The sequence below is a fragment of the Vanessa tameamea genome, chromosome 8 (genome assembly GCF_037043105.1).
Source record: "Vanessa tameamea isolate UH-Manoa-2023 chromosome 8, ilVanTame1 primary haplotype, whole genome shotgun sequence".
NCBI classification, from domain to species: Eukaryota; Metazoa; Arthropoda; class Insecta; order Lepidoptera; family Nymphalidae; genus Vanessa; species Vanessa tameamea.
Window position 1 is genome coordinate 4,619,738 of NC_087316.1, and position 26,885 is coordinate 4,646,622.

General features: G+C 31.5%; 1 protein-coding gene across 1 annotated transcript in view; it reads right to left on the minus strand.

Annotated features, from left to right (window-relative positions):
- The window catches only part of LOC113400053 (ras-related protein Rap-2b), a 38,261-nt gene extending 19,613 nt beyond the window's left edge, over window positions 1–18,648 (minus strand). The window contains exon 1 of the mRNA XM_026639428.2: window positions 18,420–18,648. Coding sequence (XP_026495213.1) covers window positions 18,420–18,508 — 89 coding nt within the window. The 5' untranslated portion in view covers window positions 18,509–18,648. The remainder of the gene's footprint in view (window positions 1–18,419) is intronic.
- Window positions 18,649–26,885: the final 8,237 nt, after the last annotated feature.

Here is a 26,885-nt window from a genome sequence, read left to right on the forward strand (position 1 = left end):
AAGTCGGATAATACGTTTCGTAGGTAATATATTGATTCAGTCTAAGACTGCATTGATTCAAAAATAAAAGGTCGTAAGTAATATTTACATATAATAGAACATATATCTAAAGAAGAAGGAATTACTGAGGCTATATTCTTGAAAATGTAATCGTTTCCCTGTTATATATTTTATTTATCTGATTTTAACTGTTCTCTATATTTCTATTATGTTTGAATAATTAGAGCACAAGAAAAATATATGGTTGGAACGAAAAATAAAATAGAGACGACGATGTGCTTTTGTGTGAAATAAATTTCCTTACGAGGCAGAAAAATGATTGTCGGAGCTATCTTTTAGCGTGTAGAGAACAAAGAGAACAAAGAAACACTGTAAGAATCAACAGCGTCGGGTAAGCCTCTGAAAGATTTAGGAGGCGTACTTGAATTTACATTCTGCAGAGGTTGTTTTTTTTTTAAATCAAGAAACAAATTTTGTCAATATTTCTATTTAGTTTAATTGATTTATGATAAAAATAAATTAATCATAATAAGTGAAATTCGAACGTATCTCATTACAAACATCATATGTAAATATTTAGAAATACTTCGAATTAATTCAAATTAGTTAGTTTTCAATATATTTCATTAAATATTTTAAAGTTGTTGCTCCTTTTGCTAACATCACGATACGGAACCCTGTAAAATGTAAACAGATAAATATTTGTATAACGCAACAGTATAACCTTTGATATAAGCTGAGTATCGAAAGGTCAAATTGGACAAGAAGGTTCAAGGGTTCCTCCGTCACTCTAATAGAAGGTATCGACCAGTTATTGCCTCCGATACAATTATTTTGATTAAACACCCGATTGTTCAATAAATTATAAAGCAGCCTATAGTTTTATTAACCATATATTATTTAATGTACTTGAATTAATGTTGTTTGATCAAAAAAGGTTATAAACATGAATATATTAAAAAAGGTTAAAAAAAACCAGTAACATAAATTTGTTACTTAAAAAAACTTCAGATAAAAATAAGTAAAACAAGATGAATATTTAGAAGACGAACTGGAACCTTCTCCCAAGCGTCAGCACTAGTTGATTCTTATGACAAGCGAGCGAAATTAACCCATCACCACCCGAAGACATCTCGGAATCAGTCTGAGTATGAACAACAACAAGGCTGTAATTAATTCATAACGGAACTTGCTAAAGCTCAGTCAGAAAAGTCAGAAAGCTCAATCTGGTGGCGCGCTCCTTAAGGTTTTTGATTTCGTCATCACCAGCAGAACCGAAGAATATAATGTCTTTCTTATTAATATGTCTTTGAAATAAACGGAGAGGTATCTTTTTCTAAAAAAATTGGTTAAACACTTTTAAAGAAATACAGACCTATGGCGCACGCCATGTTTACAAGCTGTTCTTTTCTGGAAAGTTCTCGCTAATTATATCGCATTGAGTGAAAAGAACTCGACATTGACATCAACGGCAAATACTTCACAAACCTTTATTAAGGCAACAATATACTGACCTTCATGAAATAGATGAACAACCTTAATCGGGAAATCTGAACAGTGCTCCATAACAGGTCAGTCAGAAGACTTTCAATGCGTTAACGACATTGAGTTTGGACTCTTTTCAGTCGTTTCCAATTGCCATCTCATTGGAGTATCAGAGATAGAGAGGGAGAATAAACTTATGTATTATATAATATCCATTGTTATATTAGTCCTCACGTTCCATTAGAACCTTTTTGGTTAATAACATTAAATTATAAGCTTATATTCAATTTGTTACATAAACTAACATAATGGTAGAATTATTTATTTAAATATTTATCATTATCTTAAGTCTCGTACTTTATCGCTTCGTAACTATTGGAGCACACTAATTCTTAAGTAGTTTTATGACATGAAACTACTTAAACCTATTTATAGTGTTGGTTTATTAAAAAATTAAAATGGAACTTTATATTCATGAACATAAAAATAGAATATATGTTAGATTTCCAACTTAAAGAACAATTTACCTATTGCTTGTTATACAAAATTAGTCATAAACATCATTGGCACAATCACCTATCTTAGATCCGAACATAACATATTAAACAACATTTTTTTTAAAACTTAGATTTCATTTTGGTCATTTTCCATTATAATTGTTGACTTTGCATTAACAATTACTATTTTTAATTATGTGTCTTTGTATTATTTAAATTGTTATTGAGATATGTGTGATTATGATTTTAATAAATAAGTTTTGTGACAATCGCGTGCATTTAATCTATGATATTATTCGAAGTAAGTACTGGCCTACGACGTTTTTAATAATAAAGTGAATTTTAATAGGATTAGTTAAGAAATTTCCATTATTAAACTTAATATTACAAAATCATTAATGGATAAGGCACAAATTTATTATTTACTAAATTTGCAGGCAAGACATAAAAAATATTGGAATCATTTAAATGACAATTCGCGAAGAAGTCTAATATTTAATGTAACTTATTGAATTTCTATCCAAACTTACAGCTATTTCTTCTTTTAAATGTTTAATTTGACAATAACAATTAATAAGTTTTGAAAAAATTACAATTACTCACTCCTAACTAATATTGTACATAGGAAAGTGATTTAATGCTTTCATGTTTTAATTAGTCAACTGATCAACACAACATGTTATTCATAGACCTAATATAAAGTAACCTGATCATCCCCCTAACCCCACACTAGAATGAACCCGCGGAAACTAGTAAGTTAATCAAACTACGTATTATTAATATTTAACATCAGTTTGTGTGTTTGATCTACTTGTTGATACAAGCTCAGTGTTTCTTAGGAATAATTTCTAATACCAACAGGCTGTTGTTTATACACAGAATGAACATCAGTTTATCTTCGTGAATTCTAATGGTAACTATCATTATTTTTTTTAGAAATAATCGCAAGAATTCTTTTTTTTTTTTCATTAAATTAAGTCAAATATTAATGGACGTGATCAACATTCATCATCAACACCATCAAAAGATGGTCCAGTTATTGGACCTGAACCTTAACCAAAGATTATGTCATACTATTTGGTTGGGTTCATTCATTGGAACTCGTCATTGAATTTTGGTATTAATAATTAAGCTTAATTTTGGCTTATAAATATTTATCTCGTTAGTAAATTCAAGTGCTATATAAAATTGTGTATTCGCACTTCTTACTGATGACGTGTTTTGGTGTGCAGTGTTATAACCGATTCAAGGGAAATGCATTTTTAATTCCTAAGGTTAGTGGCGTAATGATGATCTAAGGAATGGTTCATATATGGAATGTAAGTTTTAATTTATTTACTTTGTACGTGCGTTGATGGTTCTGTAACGATTGCGAAAAGTTTCAACTTATTCAAATTACGAATGGCAGCTAAGAAACTTTATTTTTTACGTTCTATAATATTAATCTAAGATTAAATATTTGTTTCTTTTTTAAGTATAATAAATACTTACATTATAAAGATTAATGAAATAATGCTAGATTTTTATCAACAATGTAACTGTATTATAGTTCAGTATAACTAATGTCGAAAAAATGAGTTTTTTGTCAATATTTTCAATGAGATAATAACAATTTAGAATATATGGTTTTCTTTTACAATCGGAAAATAAAAACATTTAGGATTTACAAAGTGCTGAGTGTGAAGGTAATAACAATATCGTAAAAATGTTACGACGAGAATAAATAGCTCTCGAGTGCCTGAAAATATTAACTGTGATGATCACTCTATATAAAATTATAGCCCGTTTACAGTAAATCGAAACGAGTTTTATAATACTAATCTCGATCATATTAACCTATAATTTACGATACTCGAATCCATCTGATAGTAAATCATTCGTCAAGTATTTTACAGATAAGATATATCGTAACGTGATCATGTAAACGGATTCTTTGATATAATTATTCTAAGAAAAGCCGCATACATTATTGGAGCGTTTTATTTATCAGTAGGTGGTAAACAAAATATCTTTATTGAGTAATCATGAGGCAATCGAAGTTCGTAACGTCATAATGTTTATTATCAATTTGAGAATGCTATAAAATATTTTCTTTCCGTCTTAAGCTGTTATCCAGTTAATCGTATTTTTTTATTATCCTGCTTGAGATGGGTGATTATATAGTCAATACTCTATTTAGTCTCAAGCGTCATCAACTTTACAGAACATTTGACAGAGCAATTATTGACAGTTTAGCGGTATACAAAAAAATACTTTTTAAAGACAACGTAATAGGCTCGCGCATCGCATGTGGCGCCGCCCTCGCGGCTCAATCGGAAAGTTAATAGATGCCCGTGTGTTTTTGATTCCAATCGATCAAACGTTTCGTGGTAGGAAAGAGACTTTCTATCGTAACACCTTTTTTATATTTTTCAACCTGACTCTTCTTTGGTTGATTCCAAACTTGTGGCTGATCAGTTTTCGAATTTGAACTTTACCTTTTGATATCGTTTTTCCACGAAAAAAATGTAAATAGATTGATTGAAAACCACATTGGATTATCGTCGAGGTCATAACGTTAATTATTTTCGATTAATAATGACCTCGAAGTGCGTATGAATCATATACTACTTGGGAAGGCGCCAGTCAGCTGGGCATCTACGTATTGTCACCACTGTTCCGCGAGATCGCGCAACAGTAGGCGCATCGCGAGACGCACGAGGCCTATATAATTGTTTTTAAAGTAAGAACTTATTCATACTAATAATTTGAAGTTAAAATGAAAGTCAATAAAAATATTGACTCATGGTTATCATCAAGAAATATTTATTTATTAACTCTGAATCTAAGTGTCAACTCTGAGAAATATCAACAAAGTAAAATTTTAACGTTGGTCCTTTTCCCTAGTGTAATTAATTAATTGCATTTTTAGGTACCATGGGTATTTGCAAGTTATTAAATCCAAGACGGCTATTACTTATATTTTTGTTTATCTTAATCATACTTTATCACCGTATAAGGATTATTCCAAGGTTTTTTTGTTCCATGTATAAATTAAACGCGGGTCAAACGTCACGTTACGGTTGCGGGTACAGTTCACAGAACAAATAATCTATATTTTATAAATGCAACACTAACTCTGTTTGTGTACCTGTCTGTTGCCCTTTCACGTCCAAACCACTGGACCGAATTTGATAAAATTTCGTATCATTGTACGGGAAGCTGCGGGAAAGAACTGTTTTTCTATATTCTAGAAGTGAAGAACGTCGAAAATTGTCGAATTACAATATTCCACACATTTTACACATGCGGTTGACCGCATAAAAGAAACGCCCACATGAATGTATAATAAATCAAAACAGTATGGAAGTTGTTGATATTTACCAAGAAATGAAGATAATATTTTCCTTTGCACAATGCCGCAGTGTATTGCTTACAAATCGTTTCTGTGCGTTTACGTAATGTTCTGTGTATGAGTAAATCAGATTGGACCAATATCAATTGAGTTTTATAATGAGAAAAAAAGTATGCACTTTCATGTCTCAGAAGGTGGTCCTGGTTCTGGTCTGAAGAGACGGCCATGTTGACTGGCCAATTATCGGACTATGAAAATACACGTTTGCACAGACGTTCTGTTGTGGATTATCTTTGGTTGAATTCTCGTAAGTTCTTTTTAAAGATTTTATTTGTGTGGTATTTATAGTTATATATATATATATAGACTGAGAAACTTCATAATTATGCGTCACGTCTCACGCAGCACTTCAGTACCCGGCCTTTTATCCAACAATCGAGCGAGAAGTTCTTAAGTTGTTGTTACTTCTCATTATTAGTTTATCAACCGGGTCGATAATTCATTCGACATTCTACATGACAATATTCTGGTGAGCAAGATCCGAATATAGTCGTATTTACACTTCATGACGTAGTCGTATAAATTAAACACATGATATTAACTTCATACTAATCCGTCAAATCATAATTTATAAACGAGTGATTATTATTTAAAGCTTTGTAAAAATTTAAATCTCTAATGTGTACTGAGAAAACTGCATATAAAGTAAATAAATATTGTTGACAAGGACGTGATAGTAAATAGCGTACGCAGATGAAATCGTACCAGAACCAATTTTTCTTCATGTTGACATACATTCATAACACTGGATAGAACTAGGAAATAATGACTATTCCGCGGGCACACATGTTCAAACATTGTATATATATAAGTGAGATTGGTGTATATATGTATATATACATAAATCTTACTGATGTTTGCATCACACCAAATGTATATTTGTATGTCTGTTGCCCAAACTATGTTTCAAAAGTAAATACCTTTTATATAATAGTGCATAATAGTTTGAATTTTCACGTTATTCAGAAATGTTTGGTCCAGAGCACGAATTTCTCTTTACATTTTAAAAATTATTTGCGAACCAGAGTTTTGGTGAGCATTCTACAAGACAACTACTGAATTTTGAAGATTGGGGCCGGATAAGTTAATCTATTAAATACTTTTTAAAATTTGATAATTTAAATATAAAAAATTAGACTAACCTGATATATCCATGCCAACGTAAGTTTAACTAACCATTTACAAAGAAATGTGGTCGACTCGTGACTAAGCAACGCTTGGGTTGAGCACGACGCGCTTTTTCCGGGCGGAAAATTATGGGGTGCGTCTTCGTGGATTGTCATTAGCAGTCCAATTGGTATTAATCTTCAGGTTCACACAGTATATAATATCTAATTACATATATTTCAATTCACTTATATTATAATAAATACTTTAACTTTAATAGCATAATAACTTTGGATGTTCACGTATTCATATAGGAATATTAACGAGTACATACTTTATATTTAATCTAGCAATTTGTTGGAGATTCAAGTGAAAATTAACACATTTACAATTATAAGTTACTTTATACAAGTCATAAATTAGACAGGCAATATTAGATAGACGTGATTACAAGTAACCAAGCTTTGTCACTTATTTCCACCATTATTTATGAATGATATTTATTATATTCAAACAGTGACATATTCCAATTAATTGATATTCCTATATTGATCGTGAACGTGCCTGTTAAAGCCAACTGTAAATACGAAATGTAAAATTAATATATACTGTCGTACAAATTAAAATACATTCGAGTGCAGTCACAGTAACAATTACAATACAAAACATGACGTACTTGATTATGTTTGAGGTTTCATTTTAATAAATTGAAGTTCATTTTATTTCTGATATCAACATACCTACTTACCTAGCAGCAATTAATATCAATTCAATGATAATTTTTTCTATAAATTAATAAATTTTCACAAAATATAATGAATATTAATAAACGTAATCGAAAAATATCGAAAAATTTAATTCGACTGTCGCTGAATTTTGATATACTCGTATAAGGTGTCGTTAGATTAATTTAAATTATAGGAAAGATACTTCTATAACAATATGAGGAAAGGGCGGCCTTTAGCCTGTATATTGATTTCTAACGGTAACAAAAATAACTAATCCTTCGGAGTGAGGCGTCAAAATGAAAATATTTAGAAGAATATTTTTTGCATTTTTCTTTAATCGAATAATAATAACAGTTTTTTTAAGCTTCTTATAAAATTTTACATAATTCAAGTTCTAAAGATAAAGAATGAGCTCCCAGAAACAGGGTAGCTTCGGTAGATACCTGCACTGGATAGCGAGGCCGGAGAAGATAGTGGAGTGGAGTGTGTCATTTGGAGGGCCCAGAGGCATTTCCTGATGGCGGAGATCTCTCACTACTGAGCGTAATAAACGCCATGTATAGATGTACTGGGCGATGACGATGATCTCATACTGGTAAAGTGTCATGTGGCAGAAGGAGGCCGCAAAGCGGGAGCATAAGGAGTGCGCCTCCGCAGACTGGAGAGATAACGTCGACATTATGCGCACCTTCTCCCCCGCCGTAGTGTCGCTGGGAGTGAGAGGGTTCTCTTTACTTACCCCGGGAACCCCTTTAGCTTGAAATCCCGCATAGTTGGGCCAACCTTAGAGGCGTCACAGTAGCATGCGCAAGCGATCCCGTGATGGCCACCGAAGAAACAGAGTATTTTAGTGGGCATTCTGGTGTTCTGGGCTGCACCGGACATTTAGGGCAACGACGAATCTCACATTCCTCCGCTTCATATGGGGGAAATGCATAAAAACGTTTTTTCAGAGAGATAAAAAACGGTGGTTACGCCATTAAAACTTTTTGGTCGGATCTGGCCGTTCGCAATGAAACAAAAAAGCTTAAAATAGATTTATTACAAAAAAATACCGACTGCGAACTAAACTGAAAAGAGGCAATCAAGCCATATACTCTCGGCTTAGAAATGTAAAATGCAGTCGGAGACAAAAGGGTATGTCACCAAGTTCTAGTTGATTTTTTTGAAAGAGAAATAAAACGCGCGATGTATTATTCGACTTCTTTTTGAAACCTAACCTTTCTTAAGCCTAGAGATTTGTTTCCCATTGTTATATTTTTTGCTAGAGCGATTTATTGCCGACGTAGGTTTGCCGTATTGGTTTTTTAACGATTTTTTTTTAAATTTTATTTGTACATATATTAAAACATATATAAGAAACAGCTGAGATGGCCTAGTGGTTAGAACGCGTACATCTTAACCGATGATTTCTTCATCTTAATTTAATGTTCTATATATTAATATTATGTACTGTATCGGTACATCGTTATGAATATCAAAAAATAATAAGAAGCTTATATTAATAGATCAGCGAATTGATTCAGCAGGTGGGCAGCATGCGTAATCAATTAATAAAGCATACTTAGCTCAATGATATGGATACGTCTCATCTGTTGTATTTCAGTTACATTAGTTTAGTATCATAAATTGTGCTCAGTGATAATGTTGTCCATGTCAATAAGGTCGTTGTCCTATAGACGCGGATCATTGTATAGTTCAAAAAATAAAACTTAAGGCATTGAAAGGAATTAAAATACTAACTGTCTCATCTAAATATATGGTTAGTAATAATACTCGTATGGTTGTAAAATCATAAAATATTTTTTTAGAAATTGTGCCGCTCTAACTACGTTTGCATATAAGGAACAAGCATTAACTTGTAACCTCTAACACAGCCAGAAAAAAATTGCGGACTGTGTGTATGCTATTTAACTTAAAAAAAAAACAATCGTATAATGATATAAATGTCGAGGAGTGTTTGTGTCGAAAGTAATTGTAAGGTAAAAAAATTATTGACTACTTAGTGTTTGCACAAAAAAGCAAAACATACACGAATTTGCATATTTCGGAAATTTGTATCTACTCTTATTTATTTTTTTATTGATAACAACACAAATCTACAATGATCGACAAATAGAAAAAAGGTGCTAAACCATTTTCTATTTATCTTTTTATATATAAACTCACATACACGACACAATATAAGCCTAGGAAAATATGTCACATGCATGAATTTGTGTTGTTGTTTGTTTTGGAATAAAAATATGAATCAAGCTGAATTTCTTGCTAACAGTATATCTTTCTTGTTGACTTCCAGGCAGGATATATTACATACATATATTAGTATTTAACTGACATGACTGTATTTTTAGATCTTGAAAAAGAGTAACTACTGAGTTTCTTCCCGGTTCTTCTCGGTAGAATCGACATTCCGAATCGGTGGTAGCTTCACTTGATATAGTTTGTTAAATGACGATTCAAAAGTGCTTGTAAAACCCTACTTGAATAAAGTACATTTTGATTTGATTTCCAAAACGTTGAAAGATTTTGTTTACATTCAATAAGTAAATTTAAAGCTCTATGGAAGTTTCTATATTGAACTAAGAATAAGTCTTTGAATTTGAAATGAAAAATGTGAATAAAAATTGTTATTATTTCTTACCTAATCATGTAGATTTACACCGACGTATATATAAATAAACATCGATCGTAAAATTCGAGCTGAGCTGTATAGACACTCGTACTCACAATACCCTGCCCTTAATAAGCAAGGCTTTCAAAAAATTCAAACAAATTTCTTCAATATAGAAGTTATTAAATTACACTCTACCATTGGTTCGGAAAGAAACACCTCAGACCTAAGAAGCACCGGTGGAAGAAACTCGGCAGAACTATTCTTCTTTCCATCCATGACGATTCAAAAATGCTTCTTTGTAGAGTTTCAATTAATAAAATATATTTGATTTAAAGTCATTAGTTTTATAATATACTATAATACAAAATAATCCTTAATTAATATTTTGGACAGCAAAATAATTATTAACCCTGTTACCGGACTAACATTCATAACTGGCTTATGTTTTTTCCTAATACTATTGGTGTACGATGTACATTACATACGTCACAATTTATACAAAATACTATCTTATACTTTGAATATGATATTATATCCTCTTCGAATTCCTATAGAATTCTTTAGTTGGCTTTGAAATAAATAAAATGAATGTCTCTTAGAATAATTTACTATTCCATGTAACTGCTGTTGACAATGGCGTAGAAGTTTCTGGCGTTGTATCTTCAACGTACAATAGGTGTGATGTGAATTTCAATATTTGATATTGGCAATATTTTATTTTATTCACTTGCCAAAATCATATATCAATCCTTGAAATATTAGTAAAAATAGCACAAATACCTAATCAATTAAGTTATATTAAACTTTTATAAATCAAGAATATGAACTATTCAAATCTCTTAGAATAAGAAATTAATATCGACGATAGGTCCAAGTAGTCGTTTGATTTAATAAAGCGATTTTGTTATTTCGATCGATAAATTTGTGTTCAACAGAGATTAATTTAGTTTAAGGTATTTTATTGATAAGCCAGTGGAAAGATGAGAAGAATCTTAAATCTTATCAAAGATCTGATCAAAGCTTTGTAAACTATTGAGTATTCAAGTAGTTAATCCGTGTGTATAATTCATCTCGTGATCGGTGATGAGTAAACCTCGGAAAGGCTGTATGTACCCATTCCACCATAAATGATGTATTTAATCAACATGCATTGGAACAGCATGGAAGAAATACCTTGCAAATCATTACAGGTTACCCATCGGTCAGATATAAGAGTTTCGTACTGTAAATGCTATGACAAGAATATATACATTTTAACAGGACGTATAACATCTGAACTTTCCAATACAGTTTATCGATACTTTTATTTAAAAAGAAACAGCATTAATATCGGATGAATGGACAATAATAACGTTACAGTGATAAAGAGGGTGCGACGTCGTCGTCGTCAGTGCTTTTATTCGAACATAATGGGACAGTTTCATAAAAGAGCTGACGCTATGCGATTATTTGTAACCAATGTAAAAATGTTCGGATGCGTCGTTGAACGCGTGAACGGTCATTTGAAACGTGGCATATTTTTTATTCAACATCAATTTAATTATTGGCGTTTTTATTAAAGAAAAATGAGTATGAAAGTAACGTCATGCTGAAAATAGTCGTATTTATAGCTACTGATGACATGCTATATATAGCAATATAAACTATATATCTGTCTCTCTGTCAGATAGAATGTCTGTTCAGCTGGAAAATACGCACAGAATGGACATTCTTACGCGTTTTATGAAGAGTTTTAATCTTCGAACTCTGAACTGCTATGGATAATTTTTCGGAAGCGGAGCCCGAAAACTTTTACGGATCCAATTTTTTGTTTCTAACCCGTGACTTAATAATCCGTTGCCATAATATAACCTAATCACTAGATCAATCAAGAAGTTGACCTAAACCCTAGAAATTAATTCCACAATTTGCGAGGATGATTTAAGAAATGTATATTTCCTTTCCGTTATAATAAACAGAAAAGCAAATGAGTAAATAGTACTTTTTAGGTCCTGGTGGTAATTAGTTCCGGTTGTATTTATTGGTATTTTGCAAAATATAAGCTAAACTTTACACCGGTATCACGTTGTCAATAATGCATACTTTTCTGGAAATGCAATAGCTTAAGCATACCGCAGGCAATAGAACAGAAAAGAAGAGGGAATGGAATATAAATTAGCTTACATATTAGAATATGACGGTAGGTTCGAAGTTCGTGTAGCAAAAATATATATCTGATATAACGTTTATCAAGTGTTACAAGTTCGCGCAAAAGCCTTTGTTAGCTGTTTAAAAACGGAAGGACAAGATAACTCGGGATTTTGGCCCTTATGATCTGTTAAGATTTCTTAGAAGCGGTCCCTAAGGTTTCACCCACTTGGTTAACACATTGTGGATATATATAGTCAGCAACGTAAGACATTGACTAACCATGTTTGTTTTCTGTAAGACAGTCTTTTCTATTAAAATTCGAAATGACCAATCCGAACACTTTGTTTGAAATTCGAGTGAAAATATAACGGACTCACAGCGATATAGTCGCACATATAACAGCATATAATGTTGTAGGGATCGAATTTTCAAAGTAAAATATAATGATAATAATAAATTTGGTAAAAATGAGAGAAATTTCTAGAACAAAACGTTTGTCTAACGTCACACCTTTTTAGAAATTCTTTATAGTATCTGTTGTTTTGATCGTTATGTGTGGTGTTCCTACGGCATCCGTTGTTTGAAATGGAGTATTTTATTATATTTATTATTATTATTTTATGTATTGTTGATGTGATTGTATAATGAAATATTACATTCATGTAAAACGAGGTCATTCAACCCACTAAAATGTGTCTACAATATTGTTGAATCGTTATGTGATAGGATAATAACAGCCTAAAAAACTAGTACAGCTAACGCCATGACGTAGCACACACATAAAATATTCTCTTACCACGTCATGTAATCAATATAAAGTTTATAATTACTATAATTAATTAAAGAAATACTTAACGAAAAAATATATATTTAAATATACATAAATATAATAATTCAAAAAGCATCTACCACAATTTAATTTTCACATATTCTTATTAAGCTACATAATAAAAAAAACAATTACTAAATTTAAAAGGCTGTATAATTAATAATGCAAGTGGCGTTTAAATAAAAAGTATTGATGAAAGTTAATTATCAGAACCGTAAACAATAGCAAACTTGCTACACGTGGCGCGACTCCATAATGAATGTAATAGAGATGGGGTGCTTTATCTCCAAACTAGCTGAAAATGTCGATGAAAACCGATAAGCTTATATCAGTTAAACGTAGTTTTATATCTATTTTTTTTTAATATATTGATTAAAATCAAAATCAACAACAACACTTAGTCCTTGGAGTGTATTGCAAAAAGCTTGCCTCTGCCACTGGTGACAGGAGGGCTGGTTCGCTTTTTGCCCAGAGGATCGGAATTGCGATTCAATAGTTGCTGCTAGCATTCTTGCCACAATTCCCCACGGTCAATATTTATACAGTAACTATTTTTAATATATTTTGTATTTGTATATATTTAAGTACTCGATGTTAATAATTCTTATGTAAATAATTACATTATACAAAGTATTTACTAGGAAATCGAGATAGTTACGGAGTCAGAATATATGTATATCAGGGAGGTTATGGATCTGCGTAATCGTAACTGAAACTATGGAATATCCGAAATAAAACCTATCCTTATAGCCGAAACCGATAAAAAAATATTAATTTTTTTTTTGCATAGTGTATACTCTCTATAAGTATAAACTTGTAGAGAGTAGCTAATAGTATTTTAAAGATATTTGTTTTCTTTCTGTAATACTACCTTATAGTAAATAATAGCCTGCGAATAAAGTCAAATTGATATATTGTATTTATTTTAATTAAAATTTCTAAATAATCTATAATCCGTAACTGAAAAAATCTAAAATGATTTCGTATCTGGTCAAATATTTTTCATATATCCATACCCAGGTCCGAAATTACATATCCATAACCTCCCTGACATGAACAAAAAGCTATTTTTTTCACCCGATGGACACCACTACCCACGGACTTTAGTTCCGTAAGAAAATTTAACCACGCAAATCCATGGGAACTACGACGTTATAGCCGGATATAGCAATATTAAATATTACTGCTGGCGGTAGATACGATTAGTAGGTGGTACCTACCCAGACAACTAGGACTCGTATAAAGCCCTACTACCAAATAAAGTTATTTTAAATGTATCGCTTTGTATTATATTTTATTATTTAAGAAAAACATTAAATACTGAGTATGTTACCGGTTGATATCGGTAGAATATACATTTTTAACTGTCAGTATCTTTATAATAAATTTTGTAACATGACAATTGAAAAACTGTAACTTTAATCAAACAATAATCATCCGACACGGATGGAAGTGTTTTACGTGATTCCCGATACAGGAGAGTGTAAAACTCACAACTTCTTAAGTTTAAACTTCTACTGTTTTTTTTTTTTTATTTTGAATGAACCCACTCCTTTTTTTGTTTCTAGCCAGGATTAAAACTGAGGATCTTAGTAAGTTTAGCAGTAGAATATCGAAGCAGTTATAAAAAAAGTAAATTAATGAATAAAATACGTAATATTTATATTCAAATAGTGATGCGCTCCATTTGTGAAGTTCACTTTTTAAATCTAATGGACTTCCATTGAATAAACATTTTTTTCCGACCTGGCACTAAAAGTAGCACATTCGTATTGTTTCCCATTTCGTAAAGCCATTAGAAAACAATTTAATATAAAAGCTTTTGTCTGTAGCTTCTCTTTCATAGGATTTCCATAACTCTTATCTAGGATACGATCATACATATTACGCTTTCATATTCGTTGTCAAAGTACTTATAATCTTATAATTGTATAGAGATGAATCTACATAAATAACATTGTACATTAAAAAACATATACATAAAAATAAAAAAAAAGTAATGCATTCCGCAATTTCACACAGAGAAACTATTGAAATTAAAAATGTTCTCATGTCATTCAATCCGGTGCCCAAGCTCAGTGAATTATTGCATTCATTTATTCAAAACCGTATAATACAGTAACTAAATTTATTCATCACGTAATCATTATGTGCACTCACACATAAAAACAGGGATATACATACGTGTGTAGCGACTACATTATGTCACACACATTGCGGGGTATTTGGGGATGTATGAGCGCATGGGGAATACTTTTGCTCACATAGGCTATCTGTTAAGCAAATGTTTTGCGTAAACATAAACATAATGTATAAACGTACAAACAAGTATATGCACGTATTTAATCATAATTAATAATTCTATGATGCTTTTGTTTAGTTTGAATGAATTATTTTATTGTGAAGTAAATAGAGAAAAAAATTTTAATCATATTGTTTTTTTTTTTTAATTATATCAAAGAGAAAAAGTCTTAAAATGAAAACAAAATAACGACATCAAATTAAGTAATTAATATCGGGTGTATTCATTACTTAATTTGATGTCGTTTCAAAATAAATAATCATTAATTAGTTGTTTCCCGTGGCTTGTCCTCGCGTTAAAGGGGTTGATCGATCCTTTTTTTTAGCGAAATCGTTTCAGTAGCTTAGCTGTAAAAGAGAAACAAACAGACAGGCAGACAGAGTTACTTTCGCATTTATAATATTAGAATAGACTAGTTGTGCCCGCGACTTCGTGCGAGTTTGAATTTAACAAAAAAGTATTTTTGTTGTAGCTTATGTTACTCCTTATTACGTTAGCTGTCTACCAGTGAAAGTCAAGTCAAAATCGGTCCAGCTGTTACAGAGATTAGCCGGAACAAACAGACAAAGAGACAAAAATTAAAAAAATAAAATATTTTGGTATATGTACCGTGTATACATACATAGGCATTTAGTAAAAAGCTGTTATTTTAATATTACAAACAGACACTCCAATTTTATTATATGTATAATAATAATAAAAACGACCTAGGTGAATAGGGGAAACCTAGAAACTGTTTATAGTTAATGTTTAAATGTCTAATTAATGTGCTAAGTTTGACGGTATAAATAATGCATTATATGAATTCCACAAATTTGGTTTATTATGTAACTAAAATAGAATACCTAGTCTGTTTTATGCAAATCTGATTCAGTTACAAGATTGGTCCACACTCAAACACTCCCTGTGTTCTGCTCTAGAGCTAAAGCAAATCCGGGTTGAAGAGGGCCAGTAAATTATATTAAGTCTGTATCAAATCCCGACGGAAGAGAAGCTTTACTATCTATTAATAGTTAGCCAACAAACTTAGAAAAATTAGCTAAGATTTTATTTTTACAATTATTATAAATATTATTTATATATAGTGCATGACATTTCTGTCATGCGTTTGACACTCGCCAAATGTCATACAAATTAGTGTGCGTGTACTACGCTTTCGGGTTTCGTTTCGTTTTTGACGCGTTCTATCGAGATATATAAATAATTAATTAATCAAAGGATTAAAAATGGTCTTTTTTCTTAATGAATACTTGAACGTCATCATTTGTAATCAATTAAATCATTGAATATTACAAAAAAACTTCACTTTTATACTAAGAATAGCTTTAGGACTATTAAATTATTATTATGGATAAAAAATAATGCCACACAAGATTTGTTAATTTAAAATGTATATTTGGAAATGTTTGCGTGTTACAGTTTACTATAGAACGAAGCGACTTTTTTGATAATACCACACCTCAAATGAAACAGACCGATTATTATCAATGATTCGACATAAAGATTATGAATTTTATAATTGTCTTAAAATACTAGTAAGTATGAAGTAGAGTAATAAAAGATATTTATCTAAAAATTATTGCTTTGCAATTTTCTCGGATTATTGGAATAATAAACAAAAAAAAATACATTTTAATATTATTGTAGGTACATATATATTATATATGCATGGAAATAAAAGAAGAATTGATTATTAGACTTAAAAGGCAATCCTTTCTTTTTGTGTATATGTAGGTTAAGGCCAGAGATGTAGTAGATAGTCTAATCTGAGCGTACTTATGTTGAAGTTTAAAGCAAACCTAAGAGTGTAGTTTCTCCAAATTTAACACCATCCTGCTAAATCTATCCACGGTCTTCTCCACATAATTTTACTTTAAACGTTTAAAATTTTCAACGTGGATAGCAACCAGTCTGGATGATTCATTCAAATAATTTTATAAGTTGTTTCTTTTTTGAAATTTATAAAACCGTCACTTTTTTATTATTTAACGCAAATATACACAAATGCAATCTCACTTTTTATCGATATGGCAATAATTTTTATACAATAAATTGAAAAAAAAAACACGGTTAAGACAAATATTATCAGAAACGATTTTAATTGTATGGTGATTGTTTTTTAATTGAAAATAATAACGAAAATATATTGCTATATTTTTTATTTTTCTTATATATTTTTTTGTTTTTCATAAAACCTTTTTAAATGCTATCAATTTACGATGTGCAAATAATATATTTCCATCTTTTTTTACCAAATAAAATAAATACGTTTATATTTATATATTATAGGATCTTAAATGAAAATAAAAATAAATAAATAATAAAATAACAAACTTGATTTGATAATATAATCTTAAATAAACTAAAGGCTGTTCAGACGTTAACCATTTATTTTATCTTCTAGACATTAAGAGTCGAGTAAAATACATTAAAGGTAAATCCTAATTTATTACCGATCGTTAAAACAAGCGCAATACTGACAAAGGCTTTTAATTTTTAATGTCCGCTAAATGTTATGCGTCATTTATTTATATAATAATGTTCTAAATCTAAGTTCCAATATTAAGTTTGGAAAACTTAATATTGGAACTTATTGGTGGTAGGTCCATCTGGGTACGTACCATCTATTCTATCACATATTATACGACCAAACAGCAATAGTTTATTGTTGTGTTCAAGTTGCAGACTAAGTGAGCCAGTGTAACTACAAGCACAAAGATCTTTGATTCTAAGGTCCGGGATTCTTTGGACATCGAAGAGATGAATAATATTTCTTATACTATCGCTGTCTACGGCAGTGGTGAACAGTTACCATCAGGTGGGTAAATGAAAATTAGTTACTAGTCTGCATATCTATTTCAAATAAAAATATTGTTATGCATTTTAGGAAAAATCTCTATTTTTGCAAAATTTACTTTACCATACTTCATAATTTACCTGTAAATAGCTTATACCATTATAAATAATAACAAATTCATGCACTCAATTGGAGTACTATTTAAATGACCGCGAGCAGAAGTATATTAATTGAAATATCTAAAATCAAAGACACTTTTACTAACTATATAATCGTTTTCACTCGATATAGCCATTAAATGTAATAAATTCTCCAACGGAAAAGGTGTAAAACTTTGACATAGAAATAAGATACGTTCATGGATCGAGCAATTTAGCTCCAATTATGTTAATTGTCCAAACTTTCCTTCGACCCGACAAGTTACGATAAACTATGTAATACAACAGGCCTTTGCAAACATAGCCTCAATAAAAACACTAACAATAATATTGACTTTATTGATATTTATTAAAATATTTTTGGTATTCACATACCTTGGCGGTCTTCTGTCTTCTTCGGGTTCTTCTTTCAGAAAGGAAGGCTGTAAACTAAATCGGCGACGGAATTGATGTCTGCCTTTCATATTGCTCAATTTAATGACCACTTAACACATGCTACCACGATTGTCAGTGTCGGGACACGTAAATTCCGTCAGGGTAATGATACTATGGAGACGTGCGTAACGCGGGACGCTCGGGCGGCGAGTGGTGGCCGGGACGCTACGGAGTACGGAGTATACATCTACGCAGCTTCAGGCTACCACTTAAATAAGCCAATATGACAATAATATTACTAACTTTTATAATCTAATAAATAACATTAATATTTTCTTCTCTTAATAAATAAGGATGTTATTTGAAGGAATCTAAATGGGAATCCTTCGATAAGTTCAACAGTCCAGAATACGCTTCGCATTTTTCGTTTGTCACAATCGATTTTCACTTTGTTTTATCGCGAAACTTATCGAATCCGATCCTAGATTATGTCTACTTTATTTTGTGAATAAAATACATGTTATGAATACTATTCGTGTAATGATAACTAGAAATGTTTAATTAGAAATAGACATTTTATTTTATATAGAAGCGAACGTTAATTTTTTGACTTATGAATCCTTTTTAAACAAGAACTAAATTAATAATGAAGAATTCTAATGACAAAAGTTTATTAGCTTAAAGTTATCATAAAGAGTAATATTTTAACTTAATAAAATTATAGAGCATATCCGTTAAATCAAATTGTGATTGAATATACGAAGCGTAGGTACATTACGGAGAACCAGCCTGTTGCTTCGATATCTCAACGTACGTTTATTACGAGGTATAAAATATTCAAGCGATCGGCGTTTTCAGAAAGTTTTGCTGAAATGCTTTTCGTTTGTAAAGATTTTAATTGAATGGAAATATATATAAATTTCGTCTTTAAAGCTTTGATCGTATTTTTATTACCATGATGACTTATATCGATAGTATACTTTTGAAATTGATTAAATAATTATTTGGAAAGTAATATACGTTGTTATGAAATAAAGTATAATTTTCTTAATTATTTAAACAAACATTTTCAGCGCTTGGGTGCTTTTTTTATTTCTAAGAAGATGTATGAAGTTACAAGTATATTCTTTCGAGTTCCAGAAAACTGAAGGCAATTTAAGAGGGTATGCCGCTGTTAAATATTTACTTTCATAACGAGGTCGAGTCGTCTGCGAAATAAATATTCTATCTACGGTTTAATTAAACATTTGTAGATGTCTTATTAAAGGATAACGATTAATACTTCGCCATTGAACATTGATATGCCAGATTTAAAATTATAGATTTGTAATGTTTTCGATTTTATTTAGTCGGATTTTTATATTTGTGGGATGATGGTTTTAGTTGGTTGTTAGAAAATTGCTTTGGCACTTTTTGTATTTAATTTACGATGTCTTTCATCTCATATACTTAACTAACTAAGGGTTTAAATTTTTTACTCTCATATGTCTATTTTATACGTGAACTGATTGTCTAGTTTGTTTAGTGGCTTGCGAATATGATTGTTGGTCTCGATGTCTTAAGTTCAATCTTGAGTTTGGAATGAACAGTTCAACTGACGTGACTTACTTAGTAGCATCCCGAAATCTAGAAGTTGCCTCGGAAAGCTGTTTAAACCGTTAGTCATGCGAATAGTCTGTTTCCGTTTGTGTGAGAAATGCCGTCCCATACGGTTATAATAGTGGGGAAAAAGAGAGTGCACTTTATTTGTATTTTACGCACACATGTGTAGTATTATAATATTATGTCCTGCGCAGTTTGCTAATTTTTGTACAAGGTCCACAGTGGCTGAATTCGGTCAGGAGATCAACGCATCGCGCCTTTTGCCATTATCATTAACCATATATATATATATATATATATATATATATATATATATATATATATATATATATATATATATATATATATATATATATTTCCCAGTGATTATGGGACGATTGCTGCACATAAAATAAAGGTTATGGTTTTATTTTGAAGAGCTTCAGCCTTAGATGTATAGAAAATTAAAGACGATTCTTAATTGCAATTTACTAAATTGTTATGATTTAACAAAGAATTAATTTTAGAGAGCGGAAAAAAGTTACTGGCCGGGTAGAGAGCGGCGAATAGGCTTTTAAAAAAAAAAAAAAATATTGGAATTCCAAATAATTGTATGATTTACGCAAACGAAACGATAATTAAGTTGTGAACTTCACTTATGACTTTACTGAAATCGAATTCTGATTCTGATTCTGATACTGATACGTGCTTGTCCATTTATTTATCGTCGAACAGGAGAACGCGAGATTATACAAGAATAGTTAGTTAATGAAATCAACACAAAGTTATTAAAGTTGATTGTTGGAAACTCAAATGGAATTGCAAATAATTTTAACAAAGTAGAAAATCAGATCACGTACATATTTTGTTAAAGGGCAACACCACTGTGATCCCCTGTTTTTTGCCGTTTTTCAAGATTTTTTTTTGTGGGAAAAAATAGATCTTCCAAAATAATCACGACCCATGGTGGCGCTGGGGAAGCTCCCGCGTCAGGTGCTGTTGCCTCTGCAGTGATCCGAGGCACGCAGTAGAACTGTCCTCAAAGTCGATCTGAAAAAAAATACCGAGTGTTTTCGTTAACAATATGATATTTCGAAGGTAATCTGTAGGAGTCTTTCGATTTAGTCGTTACATAAATATATTACCAGCCCCTGACTTGGCGGTAGGGCTTTTTGTAAGCCCGTCTGGGTAGATACCAACCACTTATCAAGTACTAGCTGTTACCCGCGCCTTTGCTCGCGTAGAATATGAATATATTTACAAATTAACTTAAAATATTAGGTTCATGTAAGACCTCTTTGTAAAGCACATTGGTGTGTATTTCAGCCCTTAGGGTAGAATATCCAGAAACGCTTAAATGCGAATCAGCTCATTTTTAATCAGTAGCCCAAAAATAAAATTTCGAGCTTCTAACTTCAAAATGACGGACTTCCAGATAAACCTGTATACGAAATGTCAACACCTATTTTTCCCTTTAGGCCTAAAATATGCAGAAACGCTTAAATACGTATCTACTCATTTTTAATCGGTAGCCCAAAAATAAAATTTCATGCTTCTAGCTTCGAAATGACGGACTTTCAGGTTAATTTGTATACGAAATGTTAAACTCTATTTCTCCCCTCAGTCGTAAAATATCCAGAAACGCTTAAATACGTATCAACTCATTTTTAATAAGTAACACAAATATAAAATTTATGCTTCTACTACTACAAAAAAATGACGAACTTCCAGACTAATCTATATAAGATATGTCAACCCCTATTAAACCCCTTAGAGGTAGAATATCTAGAAACACTTAAATACGTATTTAATCATTTTTAATCAGTATCTCAAAAATAAAGCTTCATGTTTTTAGCTTAAAAAATTACTGACTTCCATGCAAACTTTAACCCCTATTTCACCCCTTTAGGGGTAGAATTTCCAAAATTCCCTTCTCAGTGGGTATCATGATATGTTAGTTTATTTACAGCCTAAAATATGAGTTTTATACTTCTAATTCTAAAAATGACAATACTTTCAACAACTTACAACCTTTCATCCCCCTTTTCAACCCTTTACAGCACTTTTTCCAAATAAAAAGTAGCCTATGTCCTTTCTCAGGCTCTAGACTATTTATGTGCCAAATTTCATTTAAATCAGTCCAGCAGTTTTGGTGTGAAAGCGAGACAGACAGACAGACAGGCAGACAGAGTTACTTTCGCATTTATAATATTAGTATAGTATAGTATGGATTAGAATATTAGAATGGTTTGAAAGGTGAGGGAGCCAGTGTAACTACAGGCACAAGGGAGGTAACATCTCTGTTCCCAAGGTTGGTGTATGCCATTGATTCATGACTGGTTCTTTAACTGAAATTTATGATTATTATTTTGAATAATTTCATCTACATCAGATATGTATATATTTTCAGAAAAAAAACATGTTATATTTCTATATTTTAAATCAAATTTGCTGGAGGAACAATAAAACGGTATGAATAAAACGAAGGCTTTCAAGCTATAAACTGAAATAAGACAAATCATCTCGAAGCGGCTGCCGTAATAGTAACAATAAAGCATTCCAATACATCGTGAATTGAAATTTCTTGGCTGGCTCGGAATAGTGACATTTCAAGAATCCAATTATATCATTTTAGTTTTCATTAGAATCGATTCTGAGACCATTGTGTATTTTTTCCTTCCTCATAGTTTTGAATTTACCCATCCATGCTCAGTTGAAAAATTCACCCGGTATATACAGAATTCATATGCATCAGAATATAACGTTGAAATTCTTTTAAAACGACACTTATAACATTATTTCTCAAAATGATTTTAGCATTTATTTTCATCATAAATGTTCCGTTATTTTTCAAACATTTTCCTCGGAATGTAGATGGAATGTGTCATTATAGTTGTGTTAGTGACATTTAATGCGAAGTTGAAGTGATATATTATATAACAAATGACAGTGCACGTATACGTGTGTGTTAACACGCACACTTGTGAAATTATACAATATATTCATGTGTCTTATACTTCTATTTTAACTTGAACTTTGGTGTTGCCCCAGCGGTTAGCAATTAATCTTCGCTGTCGAGGGCTGTTATAAACAGCATCTGTGGTCAGAGGGAAATTATCATCGTTATATATTTTATAAATTTCGGGTGGAGTTGTATCTATAATTTATCTACAATTCCAAAGTTTAAATATTTTTATATACAAGGCAATATCCTTACAACTACGGACAATTAATGATATTTTTATGACTTGAAAAATTGGAGGAAAATTTTGGTGTACTAAAAATATATATTGTTACATAAACGTTATTGAAATGGAGTAAACGTTACTTAATAGTTATTTAAATTATATCTCAGTTCCGTTTGATGTTGAATCATATGGACCTCAGAGTAATCGTGCAAAGACTTTCACAAAACATATAACACACCGTCTTGCAATTTAACAAGGTAATACTGTTAGCATTCTTGCAACCATTCCACGCGGTCATGTTATGTATAGTAGCTAGTTTTTTTTTTCTTGCCTTGGTTGTCGTACGAGCATATGGGTCACCTGGTGGTCATCATCGCCCATAGACAGAGGCGCTGTAAGAAATATTAACCACTCCTTACATCACCTATGCGCCACCAACCTTGGGAACTAAGATTATGTCCTTTGTGCCTGTGATTACACTGGCTCACTCACCCTTCTAGCCGGAACACAACTATACAGAGTACTGTTATTTGGCGGTAGAATATCTGATGAGTGGGTTACCACCCACTACGTACCCAGACGGGCTTGCACAAAGCCCTACCACCAAGTACACATTTGTACATATTTACTTTAATTCTCAATGTAAATAATTTATATATAAATAAAGAGTATCCGTCGAGTAAACGAGTAGCGTTAGGATCGCATTAAAAACGTATATATTTAAGATTTCGTGGGCGAACTCGTGACGTGTTGTACAACATTAAGTAGACATTATACTAATTTACTCATACACCAACCTAGACCAGAAAACAACTAGAAACTCTGAAGAACGATATTTGTTTTTTTTTCCCAATATCTTTTTGCGTACCATTTCTTTTTAACAGCTTGCAGGCTATATTTTCATATTAATTAAATTAAATAGTAGACTAACATAAATTAATTAATTAAGTCGTCAATGTACATAAGAATATTATAAATACTGATTCGGTTTTTTTTTGTATGCAGGAAATAATCGTAGCCGAAGGCAGCGCGCCTCATGTCTGTGGATAAACAGTAAAAACAAATATGTAAAGCACCGTTATTTATATTGGCGGATGCTGTGAATATTATATAAAGGTCATGTTCGCTATATCACTATGTTGCAAAAATCCACAGCTCCTCAAAGTCTGTAAAGAAGAAAACGCAAATATTTGCTAAATATATACATACCGCATAGAAGACATACAAGGGAAATAAAAACCAACCGAAGATCTGACCGTAGATTCTTGACTTGAAAACTGGGCCAGTGGCGCTGGGCCCTAACAGCACTGGCAGAGTAAATAAGAAGGAGAAGATGGAAATTAATAAATGTAATCCATCTAACATATGGTTTTAATGATGTTGTAATTTGTTCGATTTACCACGACTTATATTCTTAACAAAATAACTTTATGGAAGACGTAAATTAAAGACGTTAAAAAGTTATGGGTCCCTACCGCCTTGATAGTTGTCGTATATTTACCAAAGTAATCAACTTGAACTCTTCGTAAACTTTCATTACACTTGAGTTTAGTATTAACCTTAAGGTACGATTCACATCAAAAGCGACAAAAGCTTGCATTTTACATGCGGCAAGGAAAGTTAAAATGTCTACATGTAGTTTATTTTAAGTCCATATTGGCATGATACGCGTATATCAAAACGGTCATATGGAGCATAGTCTTGTAGCCGACTGTACTTCTATTTTTAAATATAGACTTTAAATAACATGTAGAGACTCTTTTTTTAAAGGGAATAATAGCAATGTTACATTATAACGAATTATGCTTAAAGTTTGTATTAGTAGTGGGGACGACAATAGCCAAGGGTTCGGGATAAATCCTGCGACATTTTACAGCGCTAGGCACCCCTTGAACTATTACGCTATTGACTTTAATTTCCTAATTTCCATCGGTACGATTCGATGCAGCGTGGTTGATGTGAATCGTCCTTATCTGCCTCGTTGGTCTAGTGGGTAGCTTATAACCTGCAGATGAGTTCAAATAGGAGTTGGCCGTATTTATTCTCCCATGTTTTAGAATGCACATAAAGCCGCTGGTCTTGCATCTGATCTCTGTTGGAGTCGCGTCGGATTACGTTTGCCATTGGATAATGAAGGTGAGGGAATAAATAATAAAGCGCGCAATACACTATCATGCTCTGTATTATCTTATGCAGTTGCTTAGTCCCCATTGTCCCAAAATAACAACATCAGTATCTCTGATAATAAAACAATAGCATTCGCTTTTGATTCTGTATTCGCTTTTGTTTCTTTAGTCTATTGTTTTGCGCACTCTAAACACATTTTTTAATTATCTGTACTATGTACTATGACCAGTGTATATGTATATACCTTATCAAGTTTATTATATATTTTCAATATATTATATAAGATGATTGCGATTTTTATAAGAAATCAGATATAATAAAAAAAATCTAAACAAAATGAAAATCCCATTTGACGCCCTTAATTCAATACTTGTCTAATTTATATACATTTACAAAGAAGATCCGCTAAATTGTATTTATTCTGTGCTACGTTATACTGTTACGTAACAAATATTGTATGTCTGAAGTCGATTACATTATTAAATTCACACGACACCAAAGAATCGACACTAACATATTTGATATCATTAGCATTTTGAAAAAACCCTAAAATAAAAAATAAAATTTATTATTTATGGCAATTGTTATTCGATAAATAAATTGCAATAATTATTTATATCAACCGTAGAAAATTGTTGGTATGTACTAGTTAGTAGCATACTTCGTCTTTTTTGCAATCAATTAATGCTTGCAGTAACCTGATAGTATACATTATTATTATCTTGCCTTTATTCAATATAATAAATAATAAATAAATATTGGATAACATCACATACATTACTCTGATCCCAATGTAAGTAGCTAAAGCACTTGTGTTATGGAAAATCAGAAGTAACGACGGTACCACAAACACCCAGACCCGAGACATCATAGAAAACTAATGAACTTTTTCTACATCGACTCGGCCGGAAATCGAACCCGGGACCTCGGAGTGACGTACCCATGAAAACCGGTGTACACATCACTCGACCACGGAGGTCGTCGTTATATTTGGGATGTAATGGGTTATAAAATGGCAAGAAAAATGATTTGTCAGACTATTACAGCCAGCTACCTAACGCCTAACTTTCTAAGGAATGGTTTTTAATGGTTGGATGGCCACCATACGGGTTCTAGATGCGATCAGTAAAATAAAAGAAGCACAAAAATCACTCTTTAGTAAGTTTATAACTACAAGGCATATTTATTAAAATATTAAATTCTTCTGAGAAAAATACGTAAAGGTTAGGTAAACAGGAGTTATAAAAATCGATCGACGTTATAGGAAATTCTAAATAAAACGTAATTTTATAGCACTCACTCGCGCGAATACATTAAGATAATGCAGTGATTAGATTAAGAACGTATGTAGATTTTTATATATACCTAGGTGTTTTAAAGAACGATCTGGCAACATTAAATGTAATGTTTTTATGTCTCATAATATTTCCGTACTAAAAAAGACGTTTATGAACACGTAAATAACCAAAATTAAAAAGTATATTTTTCAAAGGCATTGATTTTATTAAAAGCCATTTTCCTCAACGTAAATACATAAGGATTTTCTTTTCACGAATAATTTTATCGAAAC